Source organism: Oryctolagus cuniculus, chromosome 8, assembly GCF_051225735.1.
Source record: "Oryctolagus cuniculus isolate XC-2025 breed Fujian yellow rabbit chromosome 8, ASM5122573v1, whole genome shotgun sequence".
Classification (NCBI taxonomy): Eukaryota; Metazoa; Chordata; class Mammalia; order Lagomorpha; family Leporidae; genus Oryctolagus; species Oryctolagus cuniculus.
Genome location: NC_142874.1, coordinates 95,078,890 through 95,095,375, shown reverse-complemented (window position 1 = coordinate 95,095,375; position 16,486 = coordinate 95,078,890). Strand labels below are relative to the sequence as shown.

General features: G+C 45.4%; 1 protein-coding gene across 2 annotated transcripts in view; it reads left to right on the top strand.

Moving 5' to 3' along the window:
* The window catches only part of DAPP1 (dual adaptor of phosphotyrosine and 3-phosphoinositides 1), a 57,369-nt gene extending 44,649 nt beyond the window's left edge, over positions 1 to 12,720 (top strand). For both annotated transcript variants that reach the window (XM_002716954.6, XM_070047834.2), the window contains 5 exons: positions 1,810 to 1,857; positions 4,797 to 4,859; positions 5,814 to 5,899; positions 8,869 to 8,956; positions 10,621 to 12,720. In XM_002716954.6, the coding sequence (XP_002717000.1) occupies positions 1,810 to 1,857; positions 4,797 to 4,859; positions 5,814 to 5,899; positions 8,869 to 8,956; positions 10,621 to 10,689 (354 nt within the window). In that variant the 3' untranslated portion in view covers positions 10,690 to 12,720. The remainder of the gene's footprint in view (positions 1 to 1,809; positions 1,858 to 4,796; positions 4,860 to 5,813; positions 5,900 to 8,868; positions 8,957 to 10,620) is intronic.
* Positions 12,721 to 16,486: the final 3,766 nt, after the last annotated feature.

Sequence of the window (16,486 nt, the reverse complement as noted above, 5' to 3'; positions counted from 1 at the left end):
TCTTAGAAAAACATCAGACTTCTGGTATATTCTTTGGATGGAGGTAAGATCAAGTGAGCAGTGTTATTCATTAGTTTGAGTTCAATGGCTAATTCTATCAAAGTCTTTGATATAACCAGTTTCCCATAATTATTTAACCTGCAACAATCCAAAATGTTATTTTTTGTCATTTTCATAATATCTAATCAGTCACTTCAATTTCTTTAACATGAAACTAAAGTGAATTGACTATGTGACATCAAATTCACTAATATTGATAACTTAAGTAAGCACCAGAGAAGTTCTCCTTTGCTTTTTTGTCAAAAGAATTTCAATTTCAAAAGAACTTGTTGCATATTACTTCTTGCCTAAACTCTTTTTACTGGAGTGGTGGTTTTTCTTCTTCTTCTTGTTTTTTTTATAGACTCCACTTCAGGAAAAAATACCCTGGAAACTCCCATGGAAAGAACCATGATGTCAATCAAGTCCTTTTCCAGTTCTTTTTTTTTTTTTTTTTCCTTACAAGACTTACTGTGACCGAGCACTAAAACAAAAGACTACCAGGTTCAATTTCTTCATAAATGTGTGAAAGTGTACATTTCTTCACTATAGGGTCCTTGTCTTATGCAGATCCTGTTCACACAAGTTCCCTATCATTCTGCTAGCTACGTGTGCAATATTGTGGTTACCCCTAAATTAGTGATATGTGAGTTAGAAGAAATAACTCATTCTCATTTCAAATCCCTTTTGGATAAATCAGAGAAGTAAATCTGCACATCTGAAAGTCTGTTTCATAGAATATGGATCTCAAGAGAGGGTCTACAAAAGGTGGGGGTGGGGTGAAGAGGGAAGCAGGGAGAGGGTTGGCTGGGGGCTAATGTGGGAAGAGGAATTATGTGACAAAATGAAAGTTGAAAATGTGGAAATTCCATTGCTAAGGTTCTCTCTTAAAACTTCACAAAGGGGGGTGTGGGCACGTAGCCTGGCAAGTTCAGATGCCGGCCGAGATACCCGGGTGCCACATCAGTGCCTGAGGTCAGTGCCCGGCTCCAGCTCCTGACTCTGGCATCCTGCTACTGCAGATCCTGGGAGGCAGGCGGTTACGGCTCAAGCAGGTGAGGTCCTGTCCCCCATGTGGGAGACCTGGACTGAGTTTCTGGCTACTGGCTTTGGTTGAGCCCACTCCTGGCTGTTGAAGGCATTAAAGAAGTGAATGAGCAGATAGGAACTCTCTCTCTTTCTCCCTCCCACCTTTCTCCCCCTCCCCACAACGTCTCACACCACCATCTCTCCATCTCAAACAAATAAATAAATTAAAATTTTTTAGAAATTTACAAAGAATATTAGCATAATACAGGCTCTGGGGGAGCCCTTAAGTAAAGAAATCTTTTTACTTTTTTTCAGTTCAGCTTCCCAAATGTATTGACTGTGGATGTGTGTGTGTGTCTCTGTGTGTGTGTGCATATTTATGTGCTAATACCCCTGAAGTATTCCAAGCAGCTGGGTTTCACATGACAAACTGACAGACACTGACTTTTCTAAGTGAAATGATGTGGTTTACTGTTTGCACATTGCTAGCTTGGGGATAGACAGCCTTTGCATTGGCTGCCCCTTGCTACAGAGTTACAGCAGGTGATCCAGTCTGAAAACAGTCTCTCCCCCACATGGACGATTTTCAAGTACCTGGGTGAAGAATGAAAGGTGATCAGTTAAAGATCAAAGGCAAACTTGTTTCATTTCCAGCCGTCCAGAAATAGGAAGAGGAACATCATGCTCTGGGGGTGCAGGCTTTCACTCACTACTTCTGTGTTGTTGTTTTGTGTTTTTCAGCTGGGCACCAAAGAAGGCTACCTCACCAAACAGGGCGGCCTGGTGAAGGTAAGGCATACCAGCCACAAAGGAGAGTGCCTGAGGCATCTTGGCATCATTCTGACAGTTCTCTTATTTTTTTTTTTTTTAAGTGTAATTGCCTGCTCATTTTGACCTGCTTGTAACATTTACCTGTTTCAAGAGTTTATTTTCATGACTTATTCAATGAAATTCTGGACAGTGGCTTGGCTTTTCTGTGGCAAAGGCATGTAAGAGTAGCCTGAAGTTAATGGTCAAGAAAGCACAATCCTGGGGCCCAATGCTGTGGTGTGGTGGGTAAAGCTGCTGCCTGCAGTGCCTGCATCCCGTATGAGTGCCGGTTCGAGACTTGGCTGCTCCTCTTCCAATCTGGCTCTCTGTTGTAGCCCGGGAAAGCAGTAAAAGATAGTCCAAGTCCTTGGGCCCCTGCACCCGCATGGGAGACCAGGAAGAAGCTCCTGGCTCCTGGCTTCAGAGCAGCTCAGCTCTGGCTGTTTGAGCCATCTGGGGAGTGAACCAGCAGATAGAGGACCTCTCTGTCTCTCTCTGTCTCTGTCTCTCTCTGTCTCTGTCTCTGTCTCTCTCTCTCTGCCTCTGTCTCTCTCTCTCTCCTTCTCTCTGTAACTGCCTTTCAAATAAAACAAATAAATCTTTAAAAAAAAAAAAGGCAAACACAGTTCTTTTCATGGAATGGCTGAGGGTGAAGGTAGCAGGTTAACTCTAGAACATTTCTTTTTTTTTTTTTTTTTTTTTAAACAAAGATGTCAACATTGTATAACCTGTTTACTTAAAGGTAGACCAAAAACATCCCTGGCATTAAAGAAATTGTTACAAAATCCGGAAGAGAACACAGCTTGGGACTTTAAAACCCATGGTATCTGTGTATCTCCCGTTGGTGTGATCGCACTTTTCCAGTTGCTCTGTTTCATTTCAATGTACCAAAAAGACCTTCCTGGAAGGTTGAATTCAACCTAAATATTTAGTCATTTGTGTCCCTACTAGACTGGGTGTTTCCTGAGGGAATTTCATGTTCAAAGAACATCTGTGTTTTAAATCCACTGTTACTTCCTTCTTTAAAAAGATCTTTATTTATGGGGCCAGCGCTATGGTGCAGTGGGTTAACACCCTTGCCTGAAGTACCGGCATCCCATATGGGCGCCGGTTTGAGATCCGGCTGCTCCACTTCCGATCCAGCTCTCTGCTATGGCCTGGGAAAGCAGTAGAAGATGGCTTCAGTGCTTGGGCCCCTGCACCCACATGGGAGACCCAGAAGAAGCTCCTGGCTCTTGGCTTTGGATAGGCACAGCTCTGGCTGTTGCAGCCAATTGAGGAGTGAACCATCAGATGGAAGACCTCTCTCTCTCTCTGCCTCTCCTCTCTCTGTGCAACTCTGACTTTCAAATAAATAAAAAAATCTTTTAAAAAAATCCTTATTTACTTATTTGAAAGGCAGAGAGACAGAGAAAGAAAGAGAGATCTTCCATCTGCTGGTTCACTCTCCCAAATGCCCACAACAGCTAGGTCTGGCCAGGTCAAAGGCAGGAGCCAAGAACTCCATCCAGGTCTCCCACATGGGTGGCAGGGGCCCACGCACCTGGGCTGTCTTCCACTGCTTTCCCAAGAGCATTAACAGGGAACTGGGTTGGAAGCAGAGTATCAGGGACTTCAACTGGCACTCCATTATGGGAACCAGTGTAACAAGCAGTGCCTTAACTCACTGTGTACAGCGCCAGCCCCTGTTACTTCTTTCAACTGCTCGTGGGGCACACAAGCACCCAGGATGGATGAGGGTTCTGTCAGCAGCTCATGTGGCAGTGGGCAGCACCAGTTTTTGCCACAAATTCTATGGAATTCCTAGACAAAGTTTAGAATGTAGTTGAGGTCCTACCCCTCAATTTGCTCATCTTACAAAGATGGGATCAGTAATATTTGATATTGTTTTATGAGGACTGGTTATAATGTCTATAAACTTCCATGCATAGTATATAGCTCATAGTAGGTGTTCAAAAATGACACCTACTTTTATTGTAGAGTTAATAAGATGGAAATGTAGTGGTTTATTACAAATCACTTGCTAGCCGGCGCCGCGGCTCACTAGGCTAATCCTCCACCTTGTGCCGCAAAGCACACAGGGTTCTAGTCCCGGTCGGGGCGCCGGATTCTGTCCTGGTTGCCCCTCTTCCAGGCCAGCTCTCTGCTGTAGCCAGGGAGTGCAGTAGAGGATGGCCCAAGTGCTTGGGCCCTGCACCCCATGGGAGACCAGGATAAGTACCTGGCTCCTGCCTTCAGATCAGCCGCAGTGGCCATTGGAGGGTGAGCCAATGGCAAAGGAAGACCTTTCTCTCTGTCTCTCTTTCTGTCCACTCTGCCTGTCAAAAAAAAAAAAATAAATCACTTGCATATTTGTAATAGGAATGCTAACATCTCTTCTTCATCAGAACTTAATGAATAGAATCACCTTTTTTAAAAAAAAAAAAAAGGATTTGGATTATTTATTTGAAAGTCAGAGAGAGAGAGAGAGAGAGAGAGAGAGAGAGAGAGGTCTTCCATACACTGCTTCACTCCCCAAGTGGCCACAATGGCCAGAGCTGGGCCAGGTTGAAGCCAGGAGTCAGGAGCTTCTTCTGGGTATCCCACATGTGTGGTAAGAACACAAACCCTTGGGCCTTCTGCTGCCTTCCCAGGCCATTAGCAGGGAGCTGGATAGCAGGGAAGCAGCCAGGATACAAACCAGCACCCATATGGGATGCTGGCATCTCAGGCAGCAGCTTTACCCCAACTGTGCCATGACAGTGGCCCCTTGAAGTCAATTTTGTATCTATTTTAAAATTTTTTTCCTTAGAAATGACACAATATTTTTCTGGATTATTATATCTTATCTTTCAGATACTTTTAGAAGAAGGTTAATCATTTAGTTCAAATACTAGATTCCTGTGTCTTAAACCTGTGCGTTTTGTTTTGTTTCTCAGACCTGGAAAACAAGATGGTTCACTTTACACAGGAATGAACTGAAGTACTTCAAGGACCAGATGGTGAGAGGCGTGATAAAGCATTTCCTCTGCAGAGATAGCTGTCTAGATAAAAGACACATCTATCGTTAAAATCCCTGCAAACCTCCTCTGTCCACTCAAACCCAGCCAGTGGCTGCCCGTGTGATCCCTAACCACCGAGAAGGCAGAGTGCTCCTACATGGATCAGGGTCTGGCTGACGTTCAGCTCCCGGGGCACTGGCTGCCTTCTGTCTGGGGAGACGGGATTGTTCTCATGCCGTAGTTAGTCATCGCCGCTGCAGCAATTTCCCTCTTTATTCAAAATTTGCCCACTTTGCTCAGTCAACTTAAAATCATTCCATTTCTTGCTGCTTTCCTTGTATAAAATATCTGAGAAAGTACAGTTTCAAGAGATGAGAGAAATATGACTTCTATGCATGTACTAAAGTCCATCTCCTCCAAATGTAAATGGATGAAAACAATCTATTTATTTGAAAGTCAGAATTACAGAGAGATAGGGAGAGACAGAAGAAGAGAGATCTTCCATCTGTGGGTTCACTCCCCAGGTTGTTGCAATGGCCAGCACTGGGCCAGGCCAAAGCCAGGAGCTTCGTCTGGCTCTCCCACGTGGGTGACAGGGGCCCAAGAACTTGGGCCATCTTCCACTGCTTTCTCCAGGCCATTAGCAGGCAGCTGGATCAGAAGTAGAGCAGGTGGGACATGAACTGATGCCCATATGGGAGGCTGGTGTTGCACGTGGCAGCTTTACCCGCTACACCACAATGCCGGCCCCGATAATCTCTTCTTAATGCCCAGTTTCATGAAAGGCTAATCCAAAAATTACAGGTGCGTGGCCTCCCTTGATGAGGCTTTCCTGTGATCAGTCCTCATGGTGAAAGGAATTGACGGCTGAGTTACACATGGTGGGAACAAGCGGTCGGCAAATTTGCGTGGTTCTTTAATGATATACGTTGCCTTGTGATTTTCTTTTTAAAGTCATCAGACCCAATTCGGATCCTAGACCTAAAGGAATGTTCAGCTGTACAATTTGATTATTCACAGGAAAGGGTAAACTGTTTTTGGTAAGTTGTCATTGTTGTTGTTTCTATATCCATATGTATAAAGGAAATGCATTTAAAACATCTTACCACACACTTCCTTTAGCTAAGGAATAAAAATCTATGTCTAAATGTCTATACATGTGGGGATTTGAAGGATGTGCTTTTAACCACCATCACACAGGGCCTACATGTTAGGGGTGCTTTCATCTGAGTCTATCATTATACCTTAAGTAAAGTGGCTTAAGCATAGAGGCAGGCCAGCTGTGTTCAGGCTGTGCACTGTACAAGAATGATACACAGCTGGCGCCGCGGCTCACTAGGCTAATCCTCCGCCTTGCAGTGCCGGCACACCAGGTTCTAGTCCCAGTCGGGGCACCGGATTCTGTCCCGGTTGCCCCTCTTCCAGTCCAGCTCTCTGCTGTGGCCATGGAGTGCAGTGGAGGATGGCCCAAGTGCTTGGGCCCTGCACCCCATGGGAGACCAGGAGAAGCACCTGGTTCCTGCCATCGGATCAGCGTGGTGCACCGGCCGCAGCGTGCCTGCCGCGGCGGCCATTGGAGGGTGAACCAACAGCAAAGGAAGACCTTTCTCTCTGTCTCTCTCACTGTCCATTCTGCCTGTCAAAAAAAAAAAATCCTTTAAAAAAAAAAAAAAAAAAAAGATGACACACAAAAGGGGATCTTCACTTTATTTCTTTTGCTCTCGAGTTTTAGTATCACTCCCGATCATCATGATCACTCCTGACAGACAGTGGGAGAGGAGGAGGCAGACGGGGATGGAGAGGGGCATACCATCTGCCGGTTCACTCCTCAGATGCCTGGGGGCCAGGCCTCCCCTGTGGGTGGCAGGCACAGAGTTACCGGAGCCATCACCACTGCCTCCCAAGGTCTGCCTTAGCAGGAAGCTGGAGTGAGGAGCCAGAGGTAGGCATTGAACCCAGGCACTTTGATATGGGATACGAGCATCTTAACCACTGAGTCCAATGCCTGCCCTGTAACTTTTTAAATTTTTCAAACATACCCTTGACCTAGATGCATCAATCATTAATGTTTTGCCATGTTTGCTTGATCTCTATCTACCATTTTTTTTTTGAACCAGTGAAGCTGCAGACACCATGGCACCCTAAAGACTTGAGTGTGTTTCTCCTACGAATAAAAATATAACCTATACTACTACAATGCTACTATTACTCCTGAGAAAATTAACATTGATGCTATAATATCAGCCAACAATGGATTTCTTTTTTAAATCCACATAGAGGTGTCATGTGAGCTGGCGGGGGTATATTTTTCTATTAAAACAAACAGCTTGAGTGGCAGGTCACTACGTGGACAGGGGCAGGCCCACCATCTCTGCATTTCACTTGGCCTTTCCTCCTGCTAGCCATCTCAGGACCCAAGTGGCTCTTCCAACCTTAGGTCTCAGGCTTCCATGTAAGGCACAGAGAAAGCCATTAGGGGTGGTATCAGCCTTGCCATCCCCTTACCTCAGAAAAGCCAGCGCGTCCGCAGGTGCTCACCCATCAATTTGCCCTTTAATGCTCATTGGCCACGATGCAGTGCCTTGGCCATCCACAGCCAAGTAGGAGACTAGAGACATTGATAGTATCATCATAATTGGCATAAACTAATTAGGACTTATTGCCTGAGGCTCTGTTAGCAAGAAGAAAAGGCAACTAATAATGTCTCCCACAGGGAATACAAAACAAGAATGATTAGACACTAGCTTTATGCACTGTGTGCACGACGCCCCCTACCGCAGCCCACTCACCCCTCAGTTGGGCATCCCACCAGGGTTCTACCTGCTGCACACAGGAACTTCCGTCTTATGAAGTCAACATTGTCCACTGGCTTCAACAATATATTCTGTTTAAGATGTAGGATATAGAGACCTTTCTGAATTTCAATTCAAGGCTTCTCCCACCACCAACACAAAAGGAAAAATGTTTTTAGCCTTTGCTTCTCAAATGGCAGTACAAAGAGAAAGAAAGAGCAAGATAAAAGTTGTCATTCACATGATTTTAGCCAAATATATATACTCAGAGACAGTCAGAAGAACTGCTGGGGCCAGCACCATGGGACAGTAGGTTAATCCTTCGCCTGCGGCGCCGGCATCCCATATGGGTGCCGGTTCGAGTCCCGGCTTCTCCTCTTCCAGTCCAGCTCTCTGCTATGGCCTGAGAAAGCAGTGGAGGATGGCCCAAGTCCTTGGGCCCCTGCACCCATGTAGGAGACCAGAAAGAAGTGCCTGGCTCCTGGCTTCAGATCGGCGCAGCTCAGGCCATTGCGACCATTTGGGGAGTGAACCAATGGAAGGCAGACCTTTCTCTCTGTCTCTCCCTCTCACTGTCTGTAACTCTACCTCTCAAATAAATAAATAAAATCTTTAAAAAAAAAAAAAAGGTAAGAAAGACTGCTGTTCATTCACGCCATGGGGAAAGTTCATCTGTCCTCCAGCAGAGTAAGTCATGGCCAGAGCCGGGCACAGTCCCTGCTGAGGAGTTGTACTGCCTGTGTTTCCTGTCCTAAATACTCAAAACTGACTACATCCTCCTGCTGCAGGGACCCTCATGGAAGCAAAGTAGCCCAACTGAGTTAGTTCATTCAGTAAACCCTACGGGTCGGGCTTATTCCGGGGCTCATAGCACAGGGTCTGAGTCATTTGAGAGATCAGCTGAATAAACACAGAAGCACTGGATTCAGCCCAACACACACACACACAGCGGAAGGTTCTGAGGCTTCCTGGATTGTTTTGTTCTTCTTTGAAGTCTCATTAGAGAATATTAATCTGACCTGTCAATAGTAAGAAGAATCCATAACTTCCTCAATATTTCTGCAGGTTGCTGACAGAAATAGTTCCATATATACCAATCCATCCATTACCTAAACTCTGTATTATTTTTCCCATGGACTATTCTAATTAATGCGTAACTAGTGATGTGTGCCACCAACCATCTGGAGTGTCTTACATGCCTTCTTTTGCCTTTCCAGCCTAGTGTTTCCATTCAGGACGTTTTATCTCTGTGCAAAGACGGGGGTGGAAGCGGATGAATGGATCAAGATATTACGCTGGAAGCTGGTGAGTTGATGCCTAGCCCTGAGAAATAACGTGGTGATGATTTTATTAAGCTTAGTTCTGTTGAGTCAGATGATGCCCAAGAATCAGGGAGAGACGCTTGTGCGCTTCTGGAACAGACTGCTCGTTCCTCTAGGAGTTGAGAAGAGATGGAGACAGGGCTGTGAAAAGGAAAGGATGGAGACGTATTTGGGTTTCAGCCCTAGAGCCTTAGCCCCAGGCCTGGCCTTAAGTCTTCTCTCTCTTTTTTTTTTTTTTTTAAGATTTGTTTATTTATTATTTGAAGGGCAAAGTTACACACACACACACACACACACACAGAGAGAGAGAGAGATGCAGAGAGAGAGAGAGAGAGAGAGAGAGAGAGAGATCTTCTATTGCTGGTTCACTCCCCACATGGCTGCATCCATTTGGGCTGATCCAAAGTCAGGAGCCAGGAGCTTGTTCCAGGTCTCCCACGTGAGTGCAGCGACCCAAGCTCTTGGGCTGTCCTCCCCTGCTTTCCCAAGAGTATGAACAGGGAGCTGGATCAGAAGTGGAGCAACTGGAACCTGCACCCATCTGTGATGCTGGCACGGTGGGTGGCAGCCTCGCCTGCTACGCCACAGCACCGACCTCTTAACTCTTCCTTTAAGGTATACAAGTTAGTCCTGTCTTGTCTGGAGCAGACATTTGGGACCGTAGATTTCACAGAGTAATGCTGACATAGTTCTCTCACTGAAGAGCTTTTTAAATTGTCAGAGCAGGGAGTTTGCTAGAGGAACTTAGGTTCCCGTGTGTCGCTCTGTGCAGGCCAGGGACAAAAGGCAGTTTATTTTACCTGCTTTCTAAATACTTCCTGGGAGAAAATGGGGCATTTATATAAAGTTGACATTCTCATACACTTTTTGCATGAGCTGTTAACCAAGAACGATACCTCAAAGCTTACCAAATTTTTCTATAAATGCAATCTTGAAACCTTGATATTTTCAAAAAGTAAACTATTTTGCCTAATTATTTGTTGTGAAATTATCTGATATACACACAAAACCAAGACTCTTGTTGAATACTTCCTTCTAGATTCTGGAACTTTTGCTCTTGGTTTTATTTTGAATTTGAAATCTAAAGAAATACTGCACTGATTTTGAACTTTTCCCAATGTATTTGATATTCAGTGACAAAATATTTTGGGAAATATTTTGCCATATGAAACCTTTGTTCAGATAGGAATAAATATCTTACTCTTTATATTTTGTAATTATGCAAGGGACACATAATCATTGTAGAAAAATTAAGATAAAATATATCTTTTAGCCTTCTCCCTGTGCAAGAAAATACTTAAAGCCATTCTCTAATGTTCTTTCCTTCTCACTCCACTTCACAAAATATTATGAACTTGTGCCCATATCAATACTTTGATATCTATGTCCTCCTTTGATTCATTGAATAATATTGTGTGATGGATAGTTGTATGTGTTAGTTCAAAGCAACCACTTTACAACATACCTCCTGAGAAACATACAGAAAACCATATTAAAACTTGCAAGGGGGCATCATTTTGAGCTGTGCGGCTACTTAGAAGTTGGCATGTCTTCTTTAATATTTATTTCAGTATTTATTAAAAGTCAGGGTTTGTTATTGTAGATGCACTCAATCACAAATACCTGCGTGTCTGTGTTTTATTGCAGTCACAAATCAGAAAACAGCTCGACCAAAGAGATGGTACCATTCGCTCTCGGTCTTTCATCTTTAAATAGAGCTTTCTCGCCAAGGACTGCCCGGCCCGGGAGCGCAGGCGAATGCTCCCTGGTGCTGTGATCCCTCTGTGGCAGCCTCCCCGCGAGAGCAGACTCAGGATTCCCTCTTCAAAACAAATCCGAAGCAGATTCTGATCGGGACCCGCATCCCACGTCGGCTAACTCCCTGCAAACTGCTGCCTTTGCCAGACGCGGCCACCTCCTTACGACTAGTGAGGAAATCCTTGTGCTGATAGAAACGGGTTCAACCTCCACTCCCAGGCCTGCCCCCTCTGAGCACATGCCGCCATGTAAGAGAAAGCGCTTTTGTGGTCTCCAACTGGTCGGCACCCGTGGCCTGCAGTTCCACGGTGCCTCAAGGTCAGCGCCCTGGCGCCCAGCTTGTGCAGGATTCTAGGCAGCAGGAGGCAGCGGGCTTCCACCGCTTCCCTGTGAGTCCCTTGAGAAAGCAAACATCAAAAGGTTTTCAAGGAGAGGGGTGTGTTTTGCTTTCTTTTTTTCTTTATACAAACAAAACAAAACAAAAACAAACAAAAAAACAGGTTCCAAAGCTAAAATAGAAAGTGTTCGCAGGATTGATTTTCTCTTTTTACAAGGCTCAGGAAGCTAGTGGGCCATTCATTTAGGTTAAAGCTATGAGAACTAAATGTCCTATGGGTGGTTAGTAGGGATTGACATCAACAAGGGTACAGTTTGAAAACATCGTCTTTGAGCATTTAGGGGAAGCGTTGTTTTTGAAGAGTTCAAAAAAGAAATTGAGGAAGGGTAAGGAAGCAGCAGATAGCTTGTAGCTCTTATTACGGTGGGGCACTGCTGGGGCACTGGTACCTGCCACATCTCCCAGTGGCCCAGGAGGCATTTCTCAAGAAATGCCTTACTAAAGAGCAACTTCTGTTGCCGGTTGATGGAGTAACACTAAATTTCCATAAAATATACAATCATGTGTTACACAGCCGTTTCAAACTGGAATCAAAGGAGTGAGACAGGGCGAATGAAATACGGCGTCCAGAGGTCAGAAACAGATGCCAACCCCTTCTACGATCTTTACTAATCCTGCTTTTTGTTTGTTGGTTGGTTTTTGCTTTTTGTTTTGTTTTGTTTTTGACAGGCAGAGTTAGACAGTGAGAGAGAGAGAGACAGAGAGAAAGGTCTTCCTTTTCCGTTGGTTCACCCCCAAAATGGCCACTATGGCCGGCGCACCGCGCTGATGCGAATCCAAGAGCCAGGTGCTTCTCCTGGTCTCCCATGCGGGTTCAGGGCCCAAGCACTTCGGTCATCCTCCACTGCACTCCCGGGCCACAGCAGAGAGCTGGACTGGAAGAGGAGCGACCCAGACAGAATCTGGCGCCCCAACCGGGACTAGAACCCAGGGTGCCGGTACCGCAGGCGGAGGATTAGCCTAGTGAGCCGTGGTGCCGGCCATAATCCTGCTTTTTTAAGATAGAAGTTTGGAGGGAGACAAAAATGGGTGAAGAGCCAGAAAATCAAGACGAGGGAGCCACGCTATGATGTAACACTGCTCTCACAGCCCCACAGGGCAGCTTGTTAAATAAATTCCTTCTGGTATTTAAACATCTAAGATTCAGAAATTGCATTAGGCTTTGTATATTTCAACAAGGTTTTTAATGTACTTTGTTATGTTTGTATTGTATGGGATAAAGCAAATGTCCGGTTAAAATGTATTGTATCAAGTTTGCAAAGGAAGAAGTTGCAAATGAATCCTTACCAGATGTACTCAGCCTTTTGTTTTCACAGAAACAAAGTCTAAGTAATGTTATTTTTACTTTTTGTAAAACATGTGTATTTATATTCTTCAGTTGTTTATGAAAAGGAGCTGTGCATGTACTATTTTGCTATTAAAACATGTTAATATTTGTAATTTAAATGAACTGCAGCTGACTTATATCACAGATAGCAAGGGTACTTCAGATAGACTCTAAGCCATGAAGCCTTTGAAATTGAAGAGGTTGTTCTGGGCCTCAAGGAATTCTTCATTAAATATGGAAAAGACAATAAACAAATATGTGATGATGTAAGTAAATACTGTAAACACACACACACACACAGGTGCAGACATTTGGCATGTCAGTTAAGACATCACTTGGGACACCCTCGTCCTGTATTGGAGTGAGTGCCGGTGCTCAAGGTCCAGCGCTGCTTCCCATTCCAGCTTCCTGCTAATGTGCACCTTGGGAGTCGGCAGGAGATCGCTCAACTACTTGGATCCCTCCCACTGTTGTGGGAGACCGAGATGGAGTCCCTGGATCCTGGCTTTGGCTGGCCAGATCCCAGCTGCTGTGGTCATCTGGGGGAGTGAACTAGCAGATGCAAGATCTTTCTCTGACTGTAGGCCTGTCGGTGTCTCTCTACCATTCAAATAAAATGAAAACAAATAAATAAATGTTAAAAAAAGAAAGTACATGAAGCTATAAAACATGCATTAGCTGGAAATAAAACCATTTGCTGGAGTTCTCATGTGAAATGGGCGAGCTACCAAATAGCCTAGCGTACTCTGTATTTAGGACCTGGTTACGTGCTGCACCTGCTGTCCAGTTCAGTGGAGAGGCTGTGATTGCATCTCCTGAGAAGAGCCTGGGCAGGGGCCCCCAGCTGCTTCTCCTCCAAAACTATGGCGATGTTTCGTGCTGATGGCAGATCAGAGCGGGGAATGTGAGAGGACAGCACGCAAGTTATCTGTGCCAGGCCTTATCTCCTAACATGCATGTGCTTATCACAAGGGCAGTATCTGTTAAGACACAGCTAACGTATTAACACTTCGTCACCAAATTCCCCTGGGAAAATATTGGCCCACTGGCGCAATAGTCCTGAACTATTGGAGTCACCTGTGGAAGGGAAGGCTCATGTCTCTAGGCAGAATCTGCCCCCAGTCCAGGCCACTGGGCACCAGAATATTCAGTGGGGCAGGACCCTTCTCTTCCCACTCATGTGGCATGAAAGACTGGGGTTCTTTCTCCTGACCTCTCATGTACGTGTTGAGTGTGCAGGTTAGGGAGCTACACTCTGTCGTTGCTTCAGGCAGACAGCGGGAGCGTCCATTCTATTTCCCTCCCCTCCACTACTTCAGATCTTCTGCAGTGTATCCATGTCTTTACCAAACTCTTCCTAGCCAAGCCCACTCCACAGGAATGCTCCAGGCTGGAGCCTACCTTATTCTGCTCTCCATGGATTCAGGCTGCCTGGCCATGATGTCAGTTTCCTCAAGCCATCTCTGGTTTTCTTTTCTTAAAATTTACAGGGGTGGGCATTTGGCACAGTGGTTAAGGTACCACTTGGGGTAGGAGAAGTGGCACAGCAATTAAGTCACCTCCTGGAATGCCCACTTCCCATATGGGAGTGCCTGGCTCAAGTCCCAGCTACTGTGCCTTCACTCCAGTTTCCTGCTAATGTGCACCGTGGGAGCCAGAGATGACACAACTCAAGTACTTGTGTCCCTGCCACCCATGTGGGGGATCCAAGTTGAGTTTCTGTCTCCTGGCTTCGGCTTGGCCCAGCCCTAGCTGCTGTGGGCATTCAGGGACTGAACCAGCAGATAAATGCTCTCTATGTGTCTCTCTGCAGTTCAACAAAATAAAAATAATCAAATAAAACTTTAAAAAAAATTTATGATCATAAAAGACTGGGATTTTCTAAAATTCAATAAAAATACTATGTCAAATTGCTGTACATTTTTAAGCACTTGCAATTTATTTTTTAAAAGGTTTATTTCTTTATTTTAAAAAGTGACACACACAAGCAGACACAGAGAGACAAAGAGACAGAGATATCTTCCATGCGCTGGTTCACTCCCTAAATAGCTGCAATAGCCAGGACTGGGTCAGGCTGAAACCAGAAACCAGAAGCCAGAAGCCAAGAATTCCATTTGGGTTTTCCACATGGTGGCAGGTACCCAAGTGCTTGGGCCACCATCTGAGGCTTTCCCAGGTGCATTAGCAGGAAGCTGGATTGGAAACAGCGCAACTGAGACTTGAAGCGGAGCAGTGGCCTAAGCGGCTGAGCCACACTCTCGCCCCAGACACAATTTCTGTGCTTATCTTGCTAACAAACTGCAGAATGGCTCAGTCTGTAGTCCACACAGATCTAGTTGATTGACAGATAAAAGGAAGCATGAGATTTCCCAGGAAAGAACTGACTTGAAGATAGGCAGGTTTGTTAAAGTGGCAAATGTTTTGTTGGTGGAGTAGGCACATCATTACAGCAGAGGGTTGATTCTGAGCACGCTTGTGTCTGTCAGCCCCTCCCTAGCAAAACCTGAAGCAGCTGTTTCTCTAGTCTCCAGGTAAGTGACATTGAGATTCGAAGTTGTGTTACACCTGTGAGCCAATGCGGCGCCCTTGGCCTTCAGAGTGCACACTGTCTCCAAGCACCAACAGCCTCAGTCGGCAGGCACAGCAACAGCTGGGCTGAGGGGCATCAGCCTTCCGGGAGAGCAGGAACAGAGCAAAAGAAATTGGCAAGTGCTGTGTGGCTTCAGGTATACACACGTGTGAAGGGCTCTCTGGGGACTCCCAGAAACACCTGGAAGGAATTTCACAGGGACTGGAATTTGTAGACAAAAAGCAAAGAGAAGCCAGAGAAGTGGTTTCCTGAACCCATCCTGTGGTTATTTCCTCCATTCCAGGAACAAGATTGGCATAGACACATTTGGCAACCTGCAGGATGCCCACATTGGCTGGCCAGGCTGTGGGGGGAAGGCATTTACTAGTAGGATGGAACAGGTGGAAGCCTCTAGAACTGCTTCTACCAGGGGAGATGGTACACCAGAAGCAGTGCCACGTTCCTGGAGGGATTTCAGAGATGAGTGGATGTAGGGGTGGGGACTCCCCCATCTCCACCAAGCCCACCTCCGTGACCTGTGCAGGAAGCAGAACCTTGGAGAGCGATAGTGAATTATCACACACTTACCAGGTGGTGACTCCTATCACAGGCATTCTTCCAGATAGGATTTATTGCTTGAGCAAATTAACACATCTACTGGCCTGGTCTACAGCCTATTGGTCTGCAACTGTTTTTGTTTGTTTGTTTGTAGGTTTTCTTTTTGTTTTACTGTTAGTACCACACCCACACTGTCCTACCATAGGGGGACACTAACTCTCTAGCCATATGGCATAGCTTAGTCCCCAGGGACCTTGACTGAATTTCCATTCCACAAGATATCACACAGGTCCATTACATTGATGACGTTATGCCAGTTGGACCTAGTGAACAAGAAGTACCAACAATCCTAAATATATTAAATATATGGAAGGGGAGAGGGAGCGGGAAAGGGGAGGGTTGCAGGTGGGAGGGAAGTTATGGGGGGGGGGAAGCCATTGTAATCCATAAGCTGTACTTTGGAAATTTATATTCATTAAATAAAAGTTAAAAAATAAAAAAAAGACAAATTATGTCTGCGGGTGGGAAATGAATCCAACAAAAATTCAGGTGCCTGCCGCTGAGATTTCTAAGAGCCCAACAGTGTGGGAAATGTCTCAAGGTATCTCTTCTAATGCACAGGATAACTTGTTGCATCTGGCCCTCCCAGAACCCCCAAAAAGAGGCACAATACCTAACAGGCCTCCTTGGATTTTGGAAGCAACGCATTTCTCATGTCATTCAATGGAATTTCACTGGTCTGACCCCTTCTTCTGAAGCACCCGTCATGGAAGAAGGGTGGAATGGTTTTGAAGACTCAGTTCCAGCACTAGCTGTGTGGCAATGTCTTTGAGGGCTCAGCAGTGTTCTCCAGGCTATCTGTGATCCACATCAGCATCCAGTACCTGGTTCTCCTTCCCCCACA